Consider the following 22,052-nt stretch of genomic DNA (forward strand, 5'->3'; position numbering starts at 1 on the left):
TTTAAATAAAAAAATTCCTGATTGAACTGCAGTTGACTTCTAGTGGTCTGTCTGCTATGTGTTCGTACAGCAGCAGTTACAGCCTGACAGAGAGAGAGAGAAAGAGGTACTAACTAATCCTGTTAGCCACACAGGGACATTGTGAGGGTTAATTAACTAACTGAACTCTGCAGCTAGATGGGACTGAAATAACCCTGTCAGTCTAATTTTACAGCAGCTACTTTCATTTCAGCCGCAAGTTACCATCATTTTAAAAATGCACTCAGGTCTGTGAATTGTTTTTGTGTATTACAATGAACTTAATGTCACAGTTGGTTACCAGGTTATATGTTATGTAAATACAGACTATTCCCCAACCTAATTTGACTGGCAGTAAACAATCTTTTCCTCTGATAACTGGTTATTAAGATGACATGCTGACTGGCCAACAAATGACAATCAGTCCCTCTAAATGCTTCTTGTTCTGGATTGGAGTCTGTGAGGTAACAGCTGATCTCGTTGTTGGCTCAGGAGAACTGGGAGTGCCCAGAGGGAATTAATGGCTCTGACGAATTCAATTGACTCAGTTGGATGTTTGGATGCAGGACTGCAGAGGATCCCGGGACTCTTTTAAGGATCTGAGATCCACATAGGAAAGAGTATTCAGGAGGTAAACCTGTTCGCTGTAGCTCACAGCGAGTCCCGACCATGTTCGGCAGGTTAAAGAAGATGATTGGGGCTCCTGAGCCTCCCCCCAGCCCAGCTCCTACTCCACCTTCCTCCCCTGTTCCACCCGCTAAGGTAAGGCCTGGCCTCTTTCTAATATCTTAAATACAAAAGACCAGAAGCCACTTTGACTACATTTATTTACCTTTTACATTTGTAAAATCAGCACATTTGAATTCTTATCTCCTGTCCTTACTACTCGGCTGTCATACTCAGTTGCTGAGCTGTTTGAAGGTAAACCATGGCAGGTGGTTCAGATCAGTGAAAGCAGCTTGGCACTGGTGAAGAGCTGCAGCTTCAGCAGAGTGGGTTATTTTATTCTTTGTAGGACTGCAGAATTACTTAAACTGAAGGATGGTGGAAACTGCTGAGGGTGAACTGTAATTTATTTGAAATTTTAAGCATTTAGAACTGACGCTTTCTGATCCACAGATGCACAACACAACAATTGAGTCTGACAACTGCTAGTTGGGCTGTGTTCTGTTTTCCTCAAGAGGTCGTTCGTTCACTTTTGCCCGCAAACTGTTTCAGGAAGAAAAGCCCCCCGGAAAGGATGAAAAAGAACAGCCAAAAAAAGAGGAAGCGAAGAAAGAGGAAAAAGAAGAAAAGAAAGAGGAGGAAAAGAAAGACGAAGAGCCCAAGAAGGAAGAGACAAAACCAGGTGAGAAGTCTGTTTATTTGTGTGTGATAGTGACGTGATGTGTAGGTACAGCATGATCCTTGCTTAATCTTACTTTTCCTCAATGAAATGTACTTTTCTCCACATGTGCAATGTAATTTCATATTGTTACATCACATACATATTGTTTTGATCCAAGCAGATCACTTAACTTAGTCACCTTGTATGTCTAACTAAAGGGGGAAAAAAATTGAAGCGTGTGTAGAAATATTGTTGATATTTAAGTGTTCTGCTATATTTGTCTTCCAGCTGCAGATCCAGCCCCAGATGCTCCTGCTGCTGCTGCTGCTGCCAATCCAGAGGGGGCTGATGGGTAAGATCAAACTCACAGTGCGAGTGGGGATAATCTCCGGTGCCTTGCGACCCTTCTGGTTATGGCAGCATAGATGATGGATGGATATATCAGTACTGACATTTCAAGCTTTTAGAAGTCACTTTAGGCTTTACATTATAGGACTATATAATATCTATATATATATATATATATAATACTGTATTACAAATACAGGAGTACATGTGCTGTTGGTGAAACAAGTGTGAGAAAAAAGTTGACATGCAACTGCAACTGTCTGACAATCTTTAAAGGTCCAGTGTGTAAGACTTTAAGCCTTTATTTTCAGAATAAGGCAGACCTGGAATATAATATTCATAACTGTGTTTTCATGCATGTATAATCACGTGAACGTTTTATTTTTGTTATTTCAAAAATGATCCTTTCATATCTACAGTGGGAGCAGGTCCTCTTTCATGGAGGCTGCCATGTTGAAACGAAACGTTTCTACAGTAGCCCAGAACAGACAAACTAAATACTGACTCTAGACTAGAGCAAGAGGCTGTTGTTGCTTCTTTACACTAGGACGTTGAGGGTGATGTGAGGAGATTGCAATGCAGCGATTACACCACTAAGTTCTACCAAATACTACACCTTTAAGTAGAAAAGGTTCTTAAAATATTTTAAAGATCTGTTAGATTTTAAAAAATTAATTGTTCATTTTATAAAATGTAAAACAGGAAACAGTGACTATAGCAGATATACAAATAAACCTGAGAATAACTAATCATGCCTCAATATCACTGGTATGACTGTACAACTACATCAGGAAATTTAAAACAGGACTTGTTGTATTTACTCCCCAAGCTTTGAGCATGAACCACGTTTAACTGATTGAACAGACAGTTTACCCTCACCTCCATTTGTTTCATCTTTCCTTACATACATACAGTGTCTGGACATCATGTGTGTTAGCTGCAGTAACAGCAGCCATGATCTTGCTGCGACTCACAGCCTGTGACTCCTAAAGCAGTAAAGGAGATTAGGAGCTTAGCAGTATTTGTGACTGAGAATGATCAGAGGTATCAGAGGTAGGGGGATAAGTGGAAATTGAGTTTTTATTTTATTTTTAACAATAGCTGAATTAGAGATAACAGCATGTATTTTAAAATCCAATGATGACACCCTCACCTCCCTCCTCTGTGGTATTCTTTAATTCACCTCCCTTTTTTTTGCTTTTCAGTGAAGAAGATTCTACTCCATCTGAGGTGTACTCCCGTTACACAGATGACAAACTCAAAGATCTGGCCACAAGGTTAAAAGAGAGGACGCAGGAGCTCAAAGAGAAAGCCATTGACCCTTATGCCACGTCCCCAGAAATCACCCCACCCGTTAGTAAGTATGAACATGTGCAAACCAACATGTGGAGAGGAAACAGACACACAGACGTGGTCAAAGGGCTATCACCTTACTCACCCTTCCTCTGTCGCTCTTTGCCTGTTCAGCACCTATTCTGAGGAAGGAGGACTACATCAGGAAAAAGGAAGAGGAGAGGATAGCAAAAGAGGAAGCGGATAAGAAGAAGGCTGAAGAAGCAGCCATAAAGGCAGAGGAGAAGAAGAAAAAAGATGAGGAGAAAAAGCTGGCGGCCGAGAAGATAGCAATAGAGGAGCAGATCTTAGCAGAGGTGAGCAAGAAAGCGAGAATGTTTCCAGTCATCAGCTTGGCCTCCTTCTTTGATCGTCTCTTCCGGCCCCTCGAGGACATGATGGATAATGTCGTGGGAAACACCATAGATCCTTTAGGTGAGGTGCACACTGGGAACAAAACATCTGGGATGAAATGAACACATAAACACTTGAAATACTAAAATCTGTCTGTCTTTCTCTAGATCGTCGATACATCGCCTGGTTGGCTTTAGTATCAGTGGCATTCAACTACAACATTTGGTTTTGCACTGTCCGGTTGGTTTTCCCTTACCATAATCCAACTGCCAACTACTACTGGATATTCTTTGACATTCTTAGTGACTTAGTGTATATCATTGACATCATAATTTGGCAGCCCAGGCTCCAATTCGTCAAGGGCGGAGACATTATCGTAAGTCACAAAGCATTATGTTATCAATATTAAGACCTTTGGTGGCTTTAAGTGATCTTAATAAACAACCTGAATTGTGATTTTCCCCTGCAGAAAGACAGAGCTATGACAAAGGTTTTTTATCGGAAAACACCACGATTTAAGGTGAGAATGTAATTAATTATTCTATATCTTTTGTGAAAGCTGAAGGTTTTTTTTAAATTCATCTTTTTTTTTTCAGACCGATCTAATCAGCATCATTCCCTTTGACCTTCTCTGCCTGCGCTTTGGATTCTCCTCCATCTACCGACTCAACCGCTTCATCAGGGTGATCATTTGTACCAATGACGTAAACAGAGAAAAATATATTTTTGTTTCAATAAATTTCACATTTCCTGCTTGTTTCCTCATGTGTTCTAGGTTGATGCCTTCTTTGAGTTCAGTGATCGACTTGAGAATATCATGGCCAAGGCCTACATCTGGAGGTAAATGCTCCTGAGACAACACAACAGTACGCTGTGTGTAATCTTTGGAACTAAAATGATCTCACGATCTTCGATCTTACCCTGTTTATTTTTGTTTTTTATATCATTCTTTCTAAAACAGAGTGGCTCGCACCACAGGTTACCTGCTCTATGTACTCCATCTCAACGCCTGTGCATATTTTACTGCCTCAGCATATGAGGGTTTGGGATCCACTACATGGACGTATGACGGAAAGGGCACAGCGTATGTACTTTTTTTTTATGTTGTCTTGTTCTTTGTGATTATAGTTGTCGTTGTTGTCTGAGCTCTCTGTGACACAGAAACCCTGAAAGTGTGGTGTTGAAAATTTCATGCAGTCTCCTGAAATCATTCACTATTTACCAAACAGTCTCCCAAGTCCAACGTATATATTCATATCTTGCAATGTAAACATCTCAATTTACTGCACTCGGGAGTGTTTATTATAAAGCGAGTAGTCATGAGTGAATCACTCTCAGCCACATCGCAAAGACTTGGAAACCGCACCGAGAACGCAACCATCTAGTCATCCCCTGCGAAACACCTAGAAAATAATAGCAGCTGCCAAGTAAGACTTACACACCTCTCTAAAGACACAGAAAAAGTGACCAGCAACACCCAAAGACCCCTCTAACAACACAATTTAGCAACACCCCAGCAACAATTTAAGGACACATCACAAAATTACTATTAACGTCTTAAAATATGTCATTTTTATCCTTTCTCCCCGTTAGTGATATCACGTATTTCTCTAAATGTAACAAGACATTCTCCAGACAACAGGGTGTGCACTGTGTAGCATAAAAGCATTATATTGTGTTTTCCGCCCACAGGTACCTGCGTTGTTACTACTATGCTGTTCGCACTCTGATCAACATCGGTGGTGTTCCAGAGCCTGTAACCACTTTCGAAATCACCTTTCAGATGTTGAACTTTTTCATTGGCGTCTTTGTGTTCTCCAGTTTGATAGGACAGGTAGGGAGGAGGATGGAAGGCAGAAGTTTCATTCATCACTATCATGAGATAACAGTCCAATAAATTTCTTTCTTTCTTTTTCAGATGAGAGACGTCATAGGAGCAGCAACAGCAGGTGAGACATATTTTCGAGGATCAATGGACGGTTGTGTTGCCTACATGAACACCAATAATATTCCCAAGCAAATCCAGAACAGAATCCGCACCTGGTTCAACTACACCTGGGCCGCTCAGGGCATGCTGGGTGAGTCTCTGAAAAAAAAAAGTGTCCTTGTGAGAATGAAAACCTTCATGAGACACCAAAACTAACAATAATTCCACGTCTATGTCGTTTCAGACGAGTCCGAACTGCTGGATAAGATGCCTCTGGTGATGAGAACCGCCATCGCTGTTGACATCAACCTGGCAACATTCCAGAAGATCGCACTATTTCAGGTGACAGAAAATGTGACAGACATCACATCATCACAAACACAGGACTGAAGACTAACTGATATTGTCTTTTTCAGGGCTGTGACCAGCAGATGTTGGTGGACATGTTGCTGAGGCTCAAGTCAATCGTCTATCTACCAGGAGACTTTGTCGTGAGCAAGGTTAGTATATGTGTGTAAAAGAAACTTTGGTGATCATCACGGAGCAAATAATCAATAATCCTTCCAGCGCTTTCATTATTCTGAGTGTGTTCTCCTCCCTGCAGGGTGACATCGGTAAAGAGATGTACATCATCAAAAGTGGAGCGGTGCAGGTGGTGGGAGGACCTGACAACAGTATCGTGTTTGTCACACTGAAGGCTGGCTGTGTGTTTGGTGAAATCAGGTCTGTCCACAAGCTAAAATGCTACTCTTTTGTTACATATCTACATATGTTCATCCTGATTCACAAAGGTAGTATATACTGCATGGATGTAGTCTGATGTTGTCTGTCAGTGTCTGTCATGCCTACATTTCCCAAGAACAAGTGTTCCCATCAGGAGACCTTGGTAGATTTTTGCTTCTGTCCCTGTCACAGTTTACTACAATCTGCCAAAGATGGAGGAAACAGGCGCACTGCAAACGTGAAAGCACACGGCTTTGCTAACCTTTTTGTCCTGGAGAAGAAGGACTTGTTTGATATCCTCATCCACTACCCGGAGTCTCAGAAAGTCCTGGCCAGGAAGGGAAAGTGAGACATTTACATGTGTTCCAGCAGCAGTTGAAAAGCAAAAGTTTTATTGATAGAATTTTAAGAATTCATTTATCAGGATCCAAATGTCTGCAAATTCTATATTAAATGCATTGTTTTTGTGTGTGATTGTGAAGGAAACTGACCAAAGCCAAAGGCCCTCCAGGGGCTAAAGCTGAGGAAAAGCCGAAAGGTCTGACGCTGTTTCAACAAAAACCACCAACACCCAAGTTACTCAGAGTGTTTGGCGTGCGGAGACATAGCATCCTGGACAAGCTCAAGGTAAAGTCTTAAAACGGATTCTTCTTCATGCAGAGGTTTGATCTTTGACAGAAAGCCTTGTACTAAAATAGAAAACGTGACCACTGGATAGTTATTGTGCATTTTCATGAGCGTTGGTAACTTTTTGTGATGAGAGAACTCGTGGCAGATTTCCATCAGACACACTGTGCTGCTTTTACTAAATGGTGACATCAGAGTAAACATGTCTTTTTCTGTCTTCTGTCCACAGAAAGCTGGCGTCGAGAAATGAGACTGAACTGTGCTGTGAAACGGTTGAGCTGTTGCAATTTTTTGTTCATTTTGAGTTCTAAATGTTGGAGAACCAAAATCGAAACTGGGAATCTGTTATATTATTATAACAATTCTAATATATTCACCTTTTGTATAAATATATTCAACTGTTGTAGTTTATTCAACCTGATCAGTAAGTAAATATGAAAACTTTTGAATATCATGTGATTTTTATTTATTTTATTATTTTATTGCTAAGATGTTTCCTACAAAACATGTCCTCTGTTTTATAACTGAAATGAGATGAGCGCTTTGGTTTGGACTTCATTTGTTTTTAAATGGGAGGAACTGGATAGTATGAACCAAGAGAGGTCTGATGGCTCAAGAGGTAAAGAGCGCCACCTACTGTTTGATATTAGAACTTCCTGGCTCATACTGTACTGCTGACAAAGACTTATTACAGAACGATAAAGCCAAAATAATTCCTCAATAATGTCGCACCTGCCACCCTAGTTTTATGGGGGGGTTTTCACTGTAAAAAACTTGTCAGCTTTGTAATCTAAACTGTCCATGCAGAAATAAAGTACAAACTTTGTACAGACATATTTTAAGTCTGTAGCAGGGTGATGTTTCATACTCATACTAAGAGAGAATAAATTTAAAATTGACTTTTTATCTGTTAGTGGACACTTTTTTCTTCTCCTCTGTTCCATTTTTGTGAAACATTTTTACCAAAAACACTGTGTACTATGAGATCATAGGTAAAGTAAAAGTGTTCTGTGGCTGGTTGATCTCACAGTTCTGAACCGTTTCCACTCAGCAGAACTGGATCAGTCTGTATAATGAAAAGCTTGAACGTATCTCTTGAAAACAGAAGAAGAAACAATGGAACGATGACTCTTAGAGATCAGTGTTATTTGGTAATGAGAACACATGAGCAGCCTTCGCAGAATAAAATGCACATAAAGCTTTAGAAACATGGTCACTAATTAAAAAGCAGTGTAACATGATACATAAGAGAAAAAAAACACATGGACCAAAAAAAAAAATCCACACAAATGTAGAATGTGAAAGCTGAAGCTGAAAACAGAAGTGAAAAATAAGGCGTGAACACTGTTTTTAGCTTCCTGCTCTCATGCACAAAACTGCAATTGGAAAGTTTTCTCTCAATATGCAGATAGATATGAACTAACACCACTGTAAGGACCTTTTGTTTGCAGCAGTTGAGAGAGAGCTTAAGTCCTCTTCCCGCTCTAACTGCTCTGTCATACTGTGCAGCTACACTACGTTGAATGGAGTCTGGGTCACGTAGTCTGCACGATACTTGGCCAGTATTGTCCAGTATATTGCACTGGAAGTCTTGATCTGCGCCAGCTGAGTGTTCAGCGTGCAGAAACACTTGTTTAACACTGGAGCTTCCAGAAGACGGTCTGTCTGTCCTCTCCGCCTGTGATCACCGTGGTGCACAGATCATTCATCCACATGGCTGTGACAGCACCTGCACAACGATTTTAACAATGAATATATTATGCATAATAATAATCTATTAGATTCTATAAGAACACATTTAAACTACATTAAAATACTGTTTTTTATACTTCATCAGACTGCATTGATCTTTTTTTAATACCTGTATTTGTGCATGTAGTGTTATGCAGCTGTAATCTAAGGAACCAGGGGAGCTGTTGAATGTTGAAGATGATTTGTACCTGAGTGTGCAGGGATCCTCTTGGTGACTGTGTTGCTGAGCAGGTCCCACAGCAGGAGGTCACCAGACTGTCCCCCACATAGCGCAGAGCTCCCGTCCCAACAGAAACACCTGGACACACACACAGATGGTACATCAGCTTAAGTAAGAGAGGAGTTCTTTGGGCTTATACAGCAGGAAGCAAATTCAAGAAAACATAGAAAACAAACAGAAGATCTGTGTATTTCCTACTGCACATATACACATATAATATAAGTACATTACTTACTACTGATTTATAAACACACAGAATTATAGGTAGATATATTTTAATTTAGTTTATATACGGTGTGACTTTCAGGCTTTCTAAGGAGCTTCAGTTGTTGTGACCTCTTTGTGTAAAACTGTAATCTGAGGTGAGAGAATCTCCTGTTCTGCAGCTGGCGTGTGTCTCACCTCTGCTCCTCCTCAGCGCTCACTGACGAGATCACCATTCCCGTCTGCACGTCGACAACCTTCATACAGGAGTCGGCGCCGACACTGAGAACGTGTCGGCTGTCTGGGGGAAGGAAAACGGAGTCATTGCTTTACAGCGGCCTGTAGGTTTGATCTGACACGTGGCAGAGCCGCTCAGATCTTTAAACTTTTCTAATTCAAATACAGCTTTGAAAACTACTCATGCCGCTTAGTGATAAGTAAACAAAGAAAAACAGAAAATAGTCAGCTAGTATACAGTACACTTCTGAATTATTGTCAGGCTTTTATAAGGCTCATCAACATGAAGTTATAAAATGCAGCCAGATCCTTCCTGTATTGGCAGGATAATAAGGTTTATGGAGGTAGAATGAAGCAAACAAACTTCTGTAATGTCGGCATTGATTACAGACCTTTGTGACTCACACAACAAAACCAATAAAACAGATGCCTCTTCAGTGCAGTGTGTCCAAGTTAAAGTTCAAAACAGTAAGGTGTTTACACAGCAAGGCAGAACCACTGACTGTTCTCTCTATTGACGCCTGAAGGCAACATTCGTATTGCACCAACTGAAAGGCAGATAAACCAATCAAGACGCTCCTTAATAAGACGTGCACTGTACTTTATATGTGTCATCAAGGTTATAATATCCAACCAGTTTCACATGATTTGGTTGGTCTGACACGTACCAGGACTGAAGGCCATGTGGTGGATGGTTCCGTCGTGGCAGTGGATCTGCTGCAGCGTTGCGTAGCTGCTGGTGTCCCAGATGGTGATGGTCCCATCTTTACAGCCAGACACGAGCAGAGTCCCTGCTGGATTCAGACCGATGGTGTTCACCTGTACGCGCCGCCGCAGAACAGGAGAATTCTCAAACATGTTTGTCTTTCAAGGTAGTTTGAGTTTTAAGAGAGTTTAAGTGTGAAAACATTATGATTATCTCATATTTACACAACACAAACACGCACAGTCTACAGAAAAGAAACTTTTTCCACCCTGAATAAAGATACTTAATCATACTTCATGTGAATTAAGTCAAAATAAACACATTCCTGTATGTGATTTAAAAATATAGATTTCATAAGTTGGCATGTAACATACAATCAGCCTCCTCACTCACCCCAGCATCATGTTCCAGCTCAGCCAGTAACTCAAACTGGGACCTCTTGTGGCTGGACGAGCTATCAGAAGCGCACTGCCACACCTGTGAAACACACAACATCCCCTCACCTCTTACTTAGACAATAACATAACCCATGAAAACAAACACATGCACCAGATCGGTCTGCATCTGTCGACCCTCCACTCGGACATCTTAGTTCAAGCATCGCCTACCTTGATGGTGGAATCCCAGGACGCCGTGTACAGCCGGTCATCAAACCAACACATTTCACTGACGGCATCATCGTGACCCATCAGTGTGTCCTGCCGCCTGCCGTACGGGATGGAGTAAAAATAACTGAGGGAAGAGAGACGTGCAGGTCAGTGTGAGGTCATAAACATCTGCATGAAAAACTAATTACACACACAGGATAGTACGTACACATTGTTGTCCCACGAGGAACACACCACAGTTTTCCCATCTGCCAGCATCAGACACGATGATAGTGCCTGAAAAACAGTCAAGTAAGTTTATTATTTAGGGAGTCATGAGGATTCCATGTAGAGGTGGAGGTGAAGCTGCATACCATGTTAGAGAAGGACATGCTTCTCTGGAAGTCCTTCAACTCTTTGGAAAACATTTTCAGTGTGGAGTCTGAAACAAAGAGCGGAACAGATGAGGACGACTCTTTTTCTCTTTTTCTCGCAGCGTGTGAAGTGATTCGTTTCTGCTTAAACTGAACTCTAATCTGTGCACACGCCTCACTGCTTCTGATGGAAAAACTAATTCAAACTTCTCTTGTTGTGCAACACTTTGTATTCCAATGTGAAATTCCAACTGTGTTGACGTCACTTTGCACCATTATGGGAACAGAGAAACCCCAGAGGGCCACTAGAGGCAGCAGTGGACATACTGCTGAGCACATATAAACCTCTGGCACACATAAAATCACATCACACACAAGGTCATTAAAAACAACACATTATGAAACAGGCCTGACTATAAAGAGGCTCACACACACGGTTCTGCGATAGATCTCGCTGCTTGAGAAGAACTTATTAGCAATACAAACAAGGTTTTTTACTATTCTGCAAGCATAATAATCAATATTTGTCTCTGATGTGAGATGTGAATATATTTTCCAGACCTTGAGATGTGGAGAAAATCGCTGCTCCATCTCTAGTCACAGCAATGCCTGTCACAGCCCTGCACATCCAACACAAAGACTCAACAACATACAGAAATATCTACAACATGTAGCAGTTACACTATTCGAATTAGCAAAGACAGAACAGTCTACAAATGTGAGAATTTTTTTCTAAATTTGAGGAAGTAGTTTGACAGCAGCCACCTGCCCTTCCCATCTGCAAAAGTCCCCACAACACATGTAAGGAGTGACTATTTTCTGCTGCCTTTTAGCTTTGCATGCACTTCCTCATATTTGAACTTTCACTTCAGTCTGCATGGTTTAGCTTTGCAATTATACTCGGGCTGTGTCATTACTGCGGCCGGCTTGAGGCCTCCTGACTTACTCTTTATGGATTTTGTGGCTGGAGACGGGTTTCAGGTTTCCCATGTTTGCCCAGACTAATTTCCTGCTCTCCTCAGTCAGGTCCTCAAAGGACGAGTCCTTGCTCTGAGAGGCTGCAAAAACAAGACAAAAAAAAAAAGACATAGGGGGATAACTGCTGCAGGGACACGGAGGAAAAAGGAAAAGTGCTGTTACGCAGTTAATCACTGGAAATAAATAAAATAAATCAGCAGGTGAACAGATTACTAAAGACATAATCTAGGAGGCAGTGTTATATACGTCAAGACTGGACACAGTTTTGTTTTTAAACCGAGCCCTAAAGAAGAGATCACATGTTCTACCTGAAGACAGTTCACTGATTGGTGAGTTGATGCTGGAGCTTCGGGTCATGTTGTGGAACCTCGGTGTGATCCTCTGAGGGTGCGGCGTGGTGAACAGCTGTTTGGGCGTCTGGCCGAACTCCAGGATCTGTGTCAGCATGGCGATCCTCTGGTCAGGGTCCTCGATGCTTCCCAGAGAAACCAGAGTTAGTTTCTTAAAGTCATTTTGTTTAATAATGGCTTGTGGCTGATTTGCTCTGATACCTGTCACAGTCGATGCCTCCTTCATAGGTCAGTGGGTGAAACACTGAAAGACAGTGAGACAGATGTTAAGTCTTTGTACAGTTTTTGGTGGGTTTGATGTTGACAAACAGCTGCTGGATGTTTTACCATTATGTGCTGCGATGGCTTCGCTGCCTCTCTGCTTAAAGCCAAACACCAGGTCGATCCACTCGTGAAGGTGCTCTGACACATACTGACTCTCCAGAGCTGTCCTGTGCTTCTGAAGGAACTCACTGCTATCTGGAGGCGTGACAGACAGGATACATGAAGTGTGGAGCAACACACAGACTCAAAGGACTGTGCATTATGTTGTCAGGTGGATGTCGGCGCAGGGGTGAAGCAGGTTCAACCAAGCAAAGAGAAAAGGGATATGACACCTGGGTCTAACAGATTATAAGTTACCTGAGGCCCATGGAGGGAGGACAACATCACAGACAAAGCTTCCATTCTGCTTTCTGCCCAAGTCAAGACTCAGCTTGTTTTCCAGAAAGCTGGCGTCTGTCCCATAAAACTCTGGAATCAACTGCATTACAGGAGACGCACATGCACCAAAGAAAGACAACATGTCATGAAACGCTTTCCTATACAGAAACATTTTGTCCAAAACAGTGTATGTATGTTCTTACATCTCAAAAAGAGACAGACGAAACAGGAGTTTATTTATGACAATCACAAAGAGTCTCAAAACTCAAAACTGATCTTTAGTGTGTGACCGACATAATACACAGCAGATTCATATTTTACCTCTTTAAAGTCAGTCGCCCCCTCTAAGCAGTTTTTCCATGTTTCGCCTATACTGTAAGATTTCAACAGAGGTCAGTAAATACCAACATGCAAAATCATACTGTTACTACTTTAAATCTCAAAATGCTACATGAATCTAACTACTGTGAAACAATCAGGAAATAACTTTTTATGTGGCTGACTAACCAGCTTTATCAATGCTGGCGCTCATTCACTGTCTATGTCTCTCAACCAATTATGTCTAAATTATGGTACAGTTCCAAGAAATATCTTCATCGTTTGTTAGATTTTTTTCAGCTCAGTTGTTCCAAATTGTGTCACTACTTCGTTTCATTCTATTCTATATGTGACTGATGATATTCTGTTATCCATGGTTCTGATATACCTATTAAACATGCGATCAGCATGATCGTAGCGGCCATTCTGGAGACACAGCATGTGCTCTGGAGCTGCAGGAAAGAAGACAGTGAACAAAATATTAAACAGCTTCATTTCACAGTAGTGACAAAAATAGCAGATACATACTGAGAGACTACAAGATCCAGAATACATTTGTGTATAACTGTTGTGAAAGACGGTCCACAGAAATCAAAGTAAAGTATATCTGATTCATTATTTTTTGTAGATTTCTTTTGGTTTGGGTCGACGTTTGTCTACAGGCTGGAACCATGTCAGATAAACTGAGGGTGACAACAACATAGTTTTACATTTAAAATATGTTGTATTGTAGAAGGCAAGTCTTAACAATATTTGGCTCAAAATCTTGATTTATTAGCTTGGTTCCTAAAGAAACATGTTAGTGTTATGAACTGACAGACTCATTCCTCAGACCGTTCCACAACAAGGCATGCAGACAGAACTAGGAAATCTGGTTTAACAGTGGTCAACCACACACAAACACACTGAATGCAGCCTGTGTGTACGCCGTACATTCTGCATCTTTAAAGAGGGAGTGTGTGACGTACCGACTCTGACCAGGTAAAAAAGGACGTAGCCTGGAGAGGAGTAGTGACTGCCGTACATGAAGGGAGGCTCGGGCATGCCTCTGTAGCGAGCCTGTCAACGGGAAAGATACTCACAGTATAGAAGAAGCAACAGTTTTGCCCAATGGCAAGTCAAATGAAAACACTTATTTCCAGTGTGATCGTCTCACCAGTAGCCTCTCTAGTCGCTCTTTGTTTAGGGCTCCCACAGGTTTGCTCAGGTCCCTGAATGTGGCAGCGTTTGTCATATCTGAGAAAACACAATATCAGTCAGGAAAGAACTGTACATACTGTTACTGCGTCACAGAAGCTGGATTTCGTTGCTTTTGACCCACCTAACTGTGCGCTGCTGTAGTCAGCAAGGACCCAGGGGAAGACGGGATACTGGGAGAGGTCGTTGCAGCTTCGGTCAGCCAGGTTGTTGAGGTGAAGGAGATACTGGTAGTTGCTCAGATGACCTCGCTGCCACTGCAGCATGTAACTCTCCGCTGTGTGCTCCGTGATGTGGTTCTCTGAGTAGGACAGCACAGTAGAGTCAGATGTGTGTTAAGCGATTGGTCTCAAAAAGCGAATGCCAATATTTTGGATACTTTTTTTCTCATATTTGTATCATGTATGACAGTTTTCAGTGACCGTAGGGCTGGAATGAAAGACACATCCAATCACTACAAAATAAAAGGAAGTGCAGCACACTGAGGGTCTTACAGCCTACAATTGTGTATGAACTCAAACACTCCGTATCAGATTCACTACTGCTTTCCAGCTTTCTCACCCAAGAAAGTGGCGATGTAGTAGTAGACCTCATCTCTGTCGGCCGTGTTGTAAAACTTCAGGTAGATGTCAGAGCAGAAATCATTCTCAGTGCAAAACACCTCGAGACCCTGGGCAAGGAGAGACGTGCGCACAAGCACATGTAATCATCATACTAGTAGTGGCAGCTCATGTTGTGTCCACTGAAGGAAAGTCGCTATTTATTGACTCACCAGTGGTCTGAGTCCGTGCCGTCTCTTGTAGATTCTCCTGACTCTGTGGAGTTTGATTTGGATCACCTGTTCCTGAAAGGACAAGTCATATGGAAACATTACAATCACTCAGCTCGATCAAGGTGGTCTTAGCGTTGTCCGCTCAGGTTTGGCAGCTCACCGGATATCCGTTGAGAGGCTGGAAGTAGAGGCTTTCGTCTGTTATGCAGACGTGGCCCGGATTGCACACCAGAGGCAGGACCATCTCCACCGCACACTCCATGTGAGGCTTCTCAGCCACACTCTGAAAGCTTTACAGCAGATTCCCAACATTGTTGAACATTAATTAATACTCCAACACTTGTCATTAGACGTCATTAAAATGTGCTGTGCTTATGGTGTTAACAGAGTTTAATGTGAATCATGCAGCAAGTAAAACAAAAAAAACAGATAAACGCTCTGTGTTTGACGTCAACATACCAGTTTTTGTCAAAAGATGACCTCGCCAGTCGCGACTGTAAATTGGCTGCAATCTAGAAACGCGCAGAACAAACAACAATCATGCGCTGAAAAAAGCAACATTATGTGGAATAAAACACAGAAAATAAATCATTCACGCTGTTCATCATCCTTCAGGCTTTCGAGGCCCGCTGTGTGCTTGAACTTTAAGTACTCGCTGACTCACCATTGCAGTCTGGTCTCCAAGCTTTTCAAGGCAGGATGCCCTGTGGAGCTGCAGCAAGAAGAAGAAAAGAAAAGTCAAATTTAATGTTTAATGCGAGTCAAGAAGTGAGTCCAGAGTAGCAACGTACCTGAAGTAAAGTCTGAACCACATCTTCTGTTTTATTCCAAACCTCCAACTGAAAAGTCATTTTCTTTTCCCCCTGCCAGATTGAGACAAGTTCAAGTGTTTTATTTGAATAAATACTCATTCAACTAAATCCTTAGAGATCCTAATGAGGACCTAATTACATGAAATTTACACACAAAAGTGAGAGAATTATCACAAAAACAGGACTTAACCACAGACAATATGATGAACACTGTAGCACAGTTTCCAAATGGCTCATATAATAATCATATAATATTAATAATGATTATTCAGCTGCTGTTCACTCACCCTTTCATTTCTGTAAGGTGCTATCACATTGCTTTCTTTAATGTAAATGACCTGAAATCACAGTGAAAACAAAGACAAGTAAAGGTCTAAAATCTGGACAATCAAAGTCAAGGCAGTGCCAAGTCAAATAAAACAACTCATTTTGATATCACAGTGTGACGAGCCACGAGGACGGATGCATTTCAACCCTAACTCACCTGTACACATGAAATACACATGGCAGATGGTCGAGGCCTGCGAGGGAAACACAGAAACGTTGTTTCATTTAATTTAAATCAAGCCTGATCATTTTGTAGGTTTAACGACTGGTTTGTTACACATTTTCATTTTGAGCTCACCAAACCAGTTTGATAAACTAAACAAACAGCAGCGTGTGAACTGAACATGCAGAGCTGCAGATGAAGACGTGCTCACTCATTGAAAGGATTGTTCTCCTTCTCCACAAAATCGATGTTCTTACAGTCTCGAAGAGGAATCTGCAGGAAAAGAGCTGGTTACCACATCTAGTGTGATACAGATGGATAAAAAAAACAAGACTTAAAAGACATACTATACATTAATAAAATTCAGAAAACAAACCTTTAAAATTGGCTCTTCAAGATCATCTGGATCAAATATGACAGATCTGGAGCAGACCTTGAACGAGCCTCTGATTTTTCTGGAAGGAAAACAGGTGATGTTAACTTTGTTAGCTTTATTACCATGGGTAACCACTACCCCCTTTATTAAGACTAAAATAAATAATAACACAAATATAATCATAATCATGATTAATGATACAAAATGAAGAGGCAAATTATGACTGTAAAGTTGTCTGGTCAGTGTGAAAATAAATCTTTCCCTCCTCCTGATTGGACACGCGTTCTTCTCACTTTGATATGACAATAAAACTAAATCATCTGAATAATTTTGTTCTGAAAGCCTGGCGACTTTTTTTTTTTTTTTTTAGTTTGCTCAAGCCTCCATAACAGGATAAGATGATGTTTAAACAGCTGCTTCTCGCCGTGAAATTACCTCTCCTTTTTTGAGCTGATGGTCACATGGTATGCAGTGTGCTGCTCAAAATAATATTCCTCCAAATCCAGCAGCAAGAGAGAAAATCTGTGGATGAACAACAGAGGAGAGTGAGATGACATCAAACTGCAGTACAGTACAGTACACACACACTGCTGATGCCACTCCTAAATTGACTGATCGTTTGATACAGGGATTAATAACTAGACACCAACTAAGTTTTAATTATACTGACAGCGTTATGTGAGTGTGACGCTGAATCAAAGACGTAGAAAAACACACAAACTATCAATTACTATTATTATTTAAGACTAACGTTTCAACTTTACATCTGAATTGAGCTACGACCCATGTGACCACAATGTGTGAATCTAATGTGTCGCCTGCACTGGAGCTTCAGGTTTGATCACATGTTGTTTACCATCCAAATGTTGCTGGACAAGGATGAATGCATAAATTACATCATCAGACTCCAACTTGCAAACAGTGTTTGCACTTACTTTAAACACCAGCCAGGTATTAGGACAAAAGTTACATGTTGTGTTTTTAAGCACCAGCACAATCTAAATGATTGTAAACTGTGCAGGAGACCTTGCTCTACTTTTATTATTAAGGCCAGTGTTTCTCAAGATAGAAACAACATTTCCCACAAACCTATTTGCTTCATGTCCGTCCTGACTGGAAGTGAGTTTCCTTTAGCCTGTCACCCAGTTCACCGTCCTCAATTTCCAGGAATCCTAAATGTTTTGGTTGTCTACACTGGACAAAATGCAGCCTCTTTCCATCAGATCAGACCCAGATTACATTATGTTACCTAGGAAATGACTAATATTGATATAAATAGACAAACTAATTTAAGAAATGAGTAATGTTACAAAACCAGAAGCTGTACTGGCAACACGTGAAGGATCAGTTACTCAGAAATATTTCTGCTTGTGAAAGTGCTTTAAAGCCACATTTCTGCTTAACGGTGATGTGGTTCAAAGTGTGTGATATGTTCACTTCCTTCCGTCACAGAACTGTGAACTTGTGGGATGATCATGTGGAGAAAAAACCTTTAGGTCGTTGTATTAAATTAGAATTTGTAGTGAAACACAACACAGTAGAACCTGTACTGACGGGATAAATACTAAACACTGAGCCTGATGAACTTCATACACACTATACAAACAGATTGAATCTGTAGGATAGAAATTAAAATTCAAAGATGTTATGGAAAATAATCAAGGTAAGAGTATCAGATTGGATTGAAATACATTTAAATGATGACTCTCCGTGCTGCCACTCGCACCTTATTCGCATCACTGTCTGACTGATGAAACCACTGACCCAGACTGAAGGGAAATGATGTAATTTTTCATACTGAATCGTGCCTCATGTGTTTACTCATGTAAAAAAAAAAGCATGTGCCGATAACAGCTGTTTAGTTAGCCACAATTTCTAATTTCAGTTTTTTTTTATTCATTTTTGGACCAGTGTTTAATTTACAGACAAAAGTTCTGCACACAAGACACCTCCTACGTCAAAGATCCAGTCTCTAGGCTTCACTTTCCTCATCAGAAGTTGCATATTCAGACTATTTAGGCTTGTACTTTGTGATGTCACACAATCATGCTTGTGTATCTTTGTGTTAAACGGAAAATTTAAAGGTCAGTGTAGAGAAACTTTGCTCTGTCAGCAGATGAATTTGAAAACTCTGCACACATGCAGTACATCATTCTGCACAGTGAAGCTCAAACTATAAGCAGGACATATTTGTGAGGGGAGGAGCAGGACTAGTTTAGTTTTATTTGAACAGCTTTGATGAGCCTCAAACCGCTCGGGTTCATTTATGTTGTTTTGCTGGTGTTGTGTTTCCTGAATCTCTATGACAACAGTAATGAGCGCTATGTTAGCACAATCAGAATGGTCACGATTATGAGAATTTTTTTTTTTGTCAATGTCATTACAAAATTCAGTGTCTTCACTATCAGTTACATCGATTCAGTCCACTCAGTTTTTTTGTGCCACGGCGATCCCTGTCCTCATGTTACCTTCCATAAAACTGATCCTAATGACTTCCACGCAGTGAGCTAAACAGATTTTAAATCAGAGGAAATAACAGAGAGATGAGGTATCATCATAAACGCAATGGACAGTTTAACAGCTGGTCTGCAAATAGCTCTTGACGGCTGAAGCTAAAACAGTTAATCCTCCATTCTTCTTCCTGGCTCAGCTGGCCTCGTGTCAGACTACACCAAGCAGCCTGGAAATTTAATGCCTCACTTCAGATCACACAGAGCATCAATTCAAAGCTTTTAAAAGGCCCAGTAAGATTTTCAGAATACGGCAGACATGGAATATAATACGCATAACTGTGTTTTTATCCGTGTATAACCATTTCTGTTACTTTAAAAAGGTCCAGTGTGAAACATTGAGGGGCGTCTATAGGCAGGCATTGAATACAATATTCATGATCTTGTTTTCATTAGTGTATAATCAGCTGAATATAAGAATCGTTGTGTTTACGTTGTTTTAAAATTAGTTCTTTATATCTACAGTGAGAGCGGGTCCGCTTCCACATAGTCCGCCATGTTGAACCGCCATTTTTCTACAGTAGCCCATAAGTGACAAACTACACTCTGACCTAAATGTAGAATTTTTCCTACATGTTTGGAAGGAGAGGAAGAGGTGTGGGAGAGTATTTATTTAGCTGCAATCTGCAACAACTTCAGTGCTAGGTAGGTCTAAATCCTACAAACTTTTTACATCTACAGTGGAAATGGGTCCAATCGCTCAGAGAGGACAAACTACATACTGACTCAAACGACAACCTGCAGTGCTGTGAAATGATCCACAACTTTGCTGATGTTTAGATCGGCCGGGAGGGCAGCGGCTTCAAAACGCTTCGGAAACCTACAGCTGACATCACTCAGGCTCTGTTCATTCTCTGTTCATTGTACTGACTCTAGATTTAGAGAGAGTTGTTTCAACTCCATGCTTGGAAGGTGAGGGTGAGGTGAGGGGATTGCAATCCAGAAATGACACCACCTACACACTGGACCTTTAAGAGATGACCTTTATATCATCCACTAAGGACTTTTATTAATAGGATACTACTTTTTCCATTTGTTTACAATGGCTGTATGGTCCACCATGCACTTTGGTTGATATATTATGATATATGATACTCATATGAGTATTGCTGAAAGAGTTATTTCAGGTTACATTAAGTCGTAACAGGATTTTAAATCGCTTTTGTGTGTCGCTCTTCAAACAGAGAGAGTATAGTTTGCCATAAATAGACTGTAGCATATTGTACCGAGGCCACTCACTCTGCTTCAACAACAACAACAGTGCATCCCCCAGCTGACAGTGAAGCTCTCATTAGCTGAGTGGGCAGCCCAGGCGAGCCTCATAATGGGATTCATCCACAGCCGAGAAAAACACACCAGCACCAGCAGCAGCACCGCAGCTGCTGCGGGGCTGAGACTAACCCCGCACAGTGAGCTCTCTGTCTGAAACATGCCACTGTTAACAACAAGGAGAAGCGGCACAAACCTTTCTTTAGTTCGTTCTTGCGTCTTTAAAAAAGCCATGACTGCACACCATCCTCTTCAGAAACGGACACCGACCAGCCGCCACAGGCAGAGCCCTGTAAACACGGAAACTTGCTGGACACCACGTGACTGACCCGCAGACAAATGATCCGTGAACAAAGGGAAGGAGGGAGGGCTCACTCTGACACGATTCAGGGAGACCAAAACCATCCGACAGAATTCAACATACCTTAAATGTATCAGTAATAAACTGACACAGTCGTGTTTGTATTTTCATTTTACGCCACGAAATGGCAATTTTAATGATTGGCAATGACAAGGTTTTGAAACTTGTTGCAGTGTATTAAGCAACTGTATTTATTAAATCTAAATGTCTTCCATTACTTTTCTTAACAGGACATTTTTAAGCCAGATGTGCACATTAACTTACACACATTTAGTGCAAAATAGCGCCAAAGAGGAAGTACATTGCTTAAAGAGATACTCCAGTGATTTAGCGTTGCACTTCTGTAAAGTTAGGACATTTGATAAGAGACCGATTTAGAAAAGAAAGGCAAAAATAAATAAATATCAGAGTGGAGATATCCTGACTTGCAGTGCCTATTTAGGTCATGCTCCAGAAAAAAAAGGATCCTACAATTCCCATAATGCAACTTAAAAGCATATTTTGTTAGACCCTTCCTCCTCCAAAGTCTCAAACCCCGATGACATCATCAGGGTAACTGTCTCTGATTTCAGATAGAGAGCCACTTTATACATTATACAACTGTTTTCACAGACATAATAATGCACCTGTTGACAAGTACACTGATGTGCATGTGTGAAATCAGTGGTGTACCCTCTTCATGTGAAAACACAAATATACTTTTGACAGTGAGCTCATGAAAATGAACTCTGAATGTTGAAAATGTTGACAGAGAGGATACCTCCATCTTCTTAACCTTGTTTCATTACTAAGAGGATAAACTGCCTACAAGAGTCCAGCTCCTAAAATAACCTGTTTAGTCTCGCTGACAGTCCAAAACCCACACATGTTACAGAAATACAATCATATTGATTATTAGTGCTTTACTAGTTATCTAGTATTTTAGTAGCATTTTCAATTTTACATTTTAATATTTTAACTTGTACTTTAAAAAAAAATTGAGCTGCATTACGTGCATGGAATTTACTATGTAAATAAAGGTTATTTAAATGTATATAGAGAAATAATATATAGTAAATCCTCAAGCTTAAAAAAAATACTGAAACGATTAATTGATTATCAAATTAGCTTGCAAAGAAATGTCTGTCATATTACTGTTAATCTTTTTACCACTACCATGACTCCATACGAATCAAAGGGCCCACCACAAACCCACGGAAATATTTGATATTAGTGTCCCTGTCTGCTGTATATCTAATATT

At 40.8% G+C, this 22,052-nt stretch overlaps 2 protein-coding genes across 2 annotated transcripts; one reads left to right on the forward strand and one right to left on the reverse strand.

Annotated features, from left to right (window-relative positions):
• Positions 1-687: 687 nt before the first annotated feature.
• Positions 688-7,915, forward strand: LOC104918180 (cyclic nucleotide-gated cation channel beta-3-like). Its single transcript, XM_027274421.1, has 17 exons — positions 688-780; positions 1,237-1,366; positions 1,610-1,697; positions 2,899-3,050; positions 3,161-3,460; positions 3,547-3,755; positions 3,849-3,899; positions 3,976-4,062; positions 4,155-4,219; positions 4,341-4,463; positions 5,072-5,213; positions 5,298-5,457; positions 5,551-5,648; positions 5,723-5,806; positions 5,911-6,029; positions 6,222-6,374; positions 6,512-7,915. Exons 1-17 carry the CDS (start codon positions 688-690, stop codon positions 6,666-6,668), a joined length of 2,211 nt encoding a protein of 736 aa, XP_027130222.1. The 3' UTR covers positions 6,669-7,915.
• nsmaf (neutral sphingomyelinase (N-SMase) activation associated factor) lies at positions 7,782-20,783 on the reverse strand. The gene is made up of 31 exons (XM_019274874.2): positions 20,647-20,783; positions 17,107-17,193; positions 16,672-16,750; positions 16,507-16,568; positions 16,290-16,326; positions 16,093-16,143; positions 15,785-15,856; positions 15,658-15,705; positions 15,453-15,505; positions 15,154-15,283; positions 14,994-15,065; positions 14,783-14,891; positions 14,346-14,522; positions 14,181-14,260; positions 13,993-14,083; positions 13,413-13,476; positions 13,028-13,079; positions 12,686-12,806; positions 12,392-12,523; positions 12,266-12,308; positions 12,023-12,189; positions 11,683-11,794; positions 11,298-11,356; positions 10,737-10,804; positions 10,592-10,659; positions 10,384-10,507; positions 10,169-10,252; positions 9,738-9,888; positions 9,031-9,133; positions 8,597-8,706; positions 7,782-8,385 (listed from the first exon to the last, which is right to left on the reverse strand). Exons 1-31 carry the CDS (start codon positions 20,682-20,684, stop codon positions 8,291-8,293), a joined length of 2,739 nt encoding a protein of 912 aa, XP_019130419.2. The 5' UTR covers positions 20,685-20,783; the 3' UTR covers positions 7,782-8,290.
• Between the last annotated feature and the right edge of the window lie 1,269 nt (positions 20,784-22,052).

This window comes from Larimichthys crocea, chromosome XXIII (assembly GCF_000972845.2).
Source record: "Larimichthys crocea isolate SSNF chromosome XXIII, L_crocea_2.0, whole genome shotgun sequence".
Lineage (NCBI taxonomy): Eukaryota > Metazoa > Chordata > Actinopteri > Sciaenidae > Larimichthys > Larimichthys crocea.

What these genes read in the sequence shown, in the direction of transcription:
- LOC104918180 (XM_027274421.1), top strand. Translation starts at nt 688, where the DNA reads ATGTTCGGCAGGTTAAAGAAGATGATTGGGGCTCCTGAGCCTCCCCCC. An exon ending in AATCCAGAGGGGGCTGATGG is followed by an intron (nt 1,698 to 2,898) that starts GTAAGATCAAAC and finishes TTTGCTTTTCAG; the next exon opens with TGAAGAAGATTCTACTCCAT. An exon ending in GGCCGCTCAGGGCATGCTGG is followed by an intron (nt 5,458 to 5,550) that starts GTGAGTCTCTGA and finishes ATGTCGTTTCAG; the next exon opens with ACGAGTCCGAACTGCTGGAT.
- nsmaf (XM_019274874.2), bottom strand. Translation starts at nt 20,684, where the DNA reads ATGGCTTTTTTAAAGACGCAAGAACGAACTAAAGAAAG. An exon ending in TCCTCGTGGGACAACAATGT is followed by an intron (nt 10,508 to 10,591) that starts GTACGTACTATC and finishes CTCTTCCCTCAG; the next exon opens with TTATTTTTACTCCATCCCGT. An exon ending in GAGGATCCCTGCACACTCAG is followed by an intron (nt 8,386 to 8,596) that starts GTACAAATCATC and finishes ATCGTTGTGCAG; the next exon opens with GTGCTGTCACAGCCATGTGG.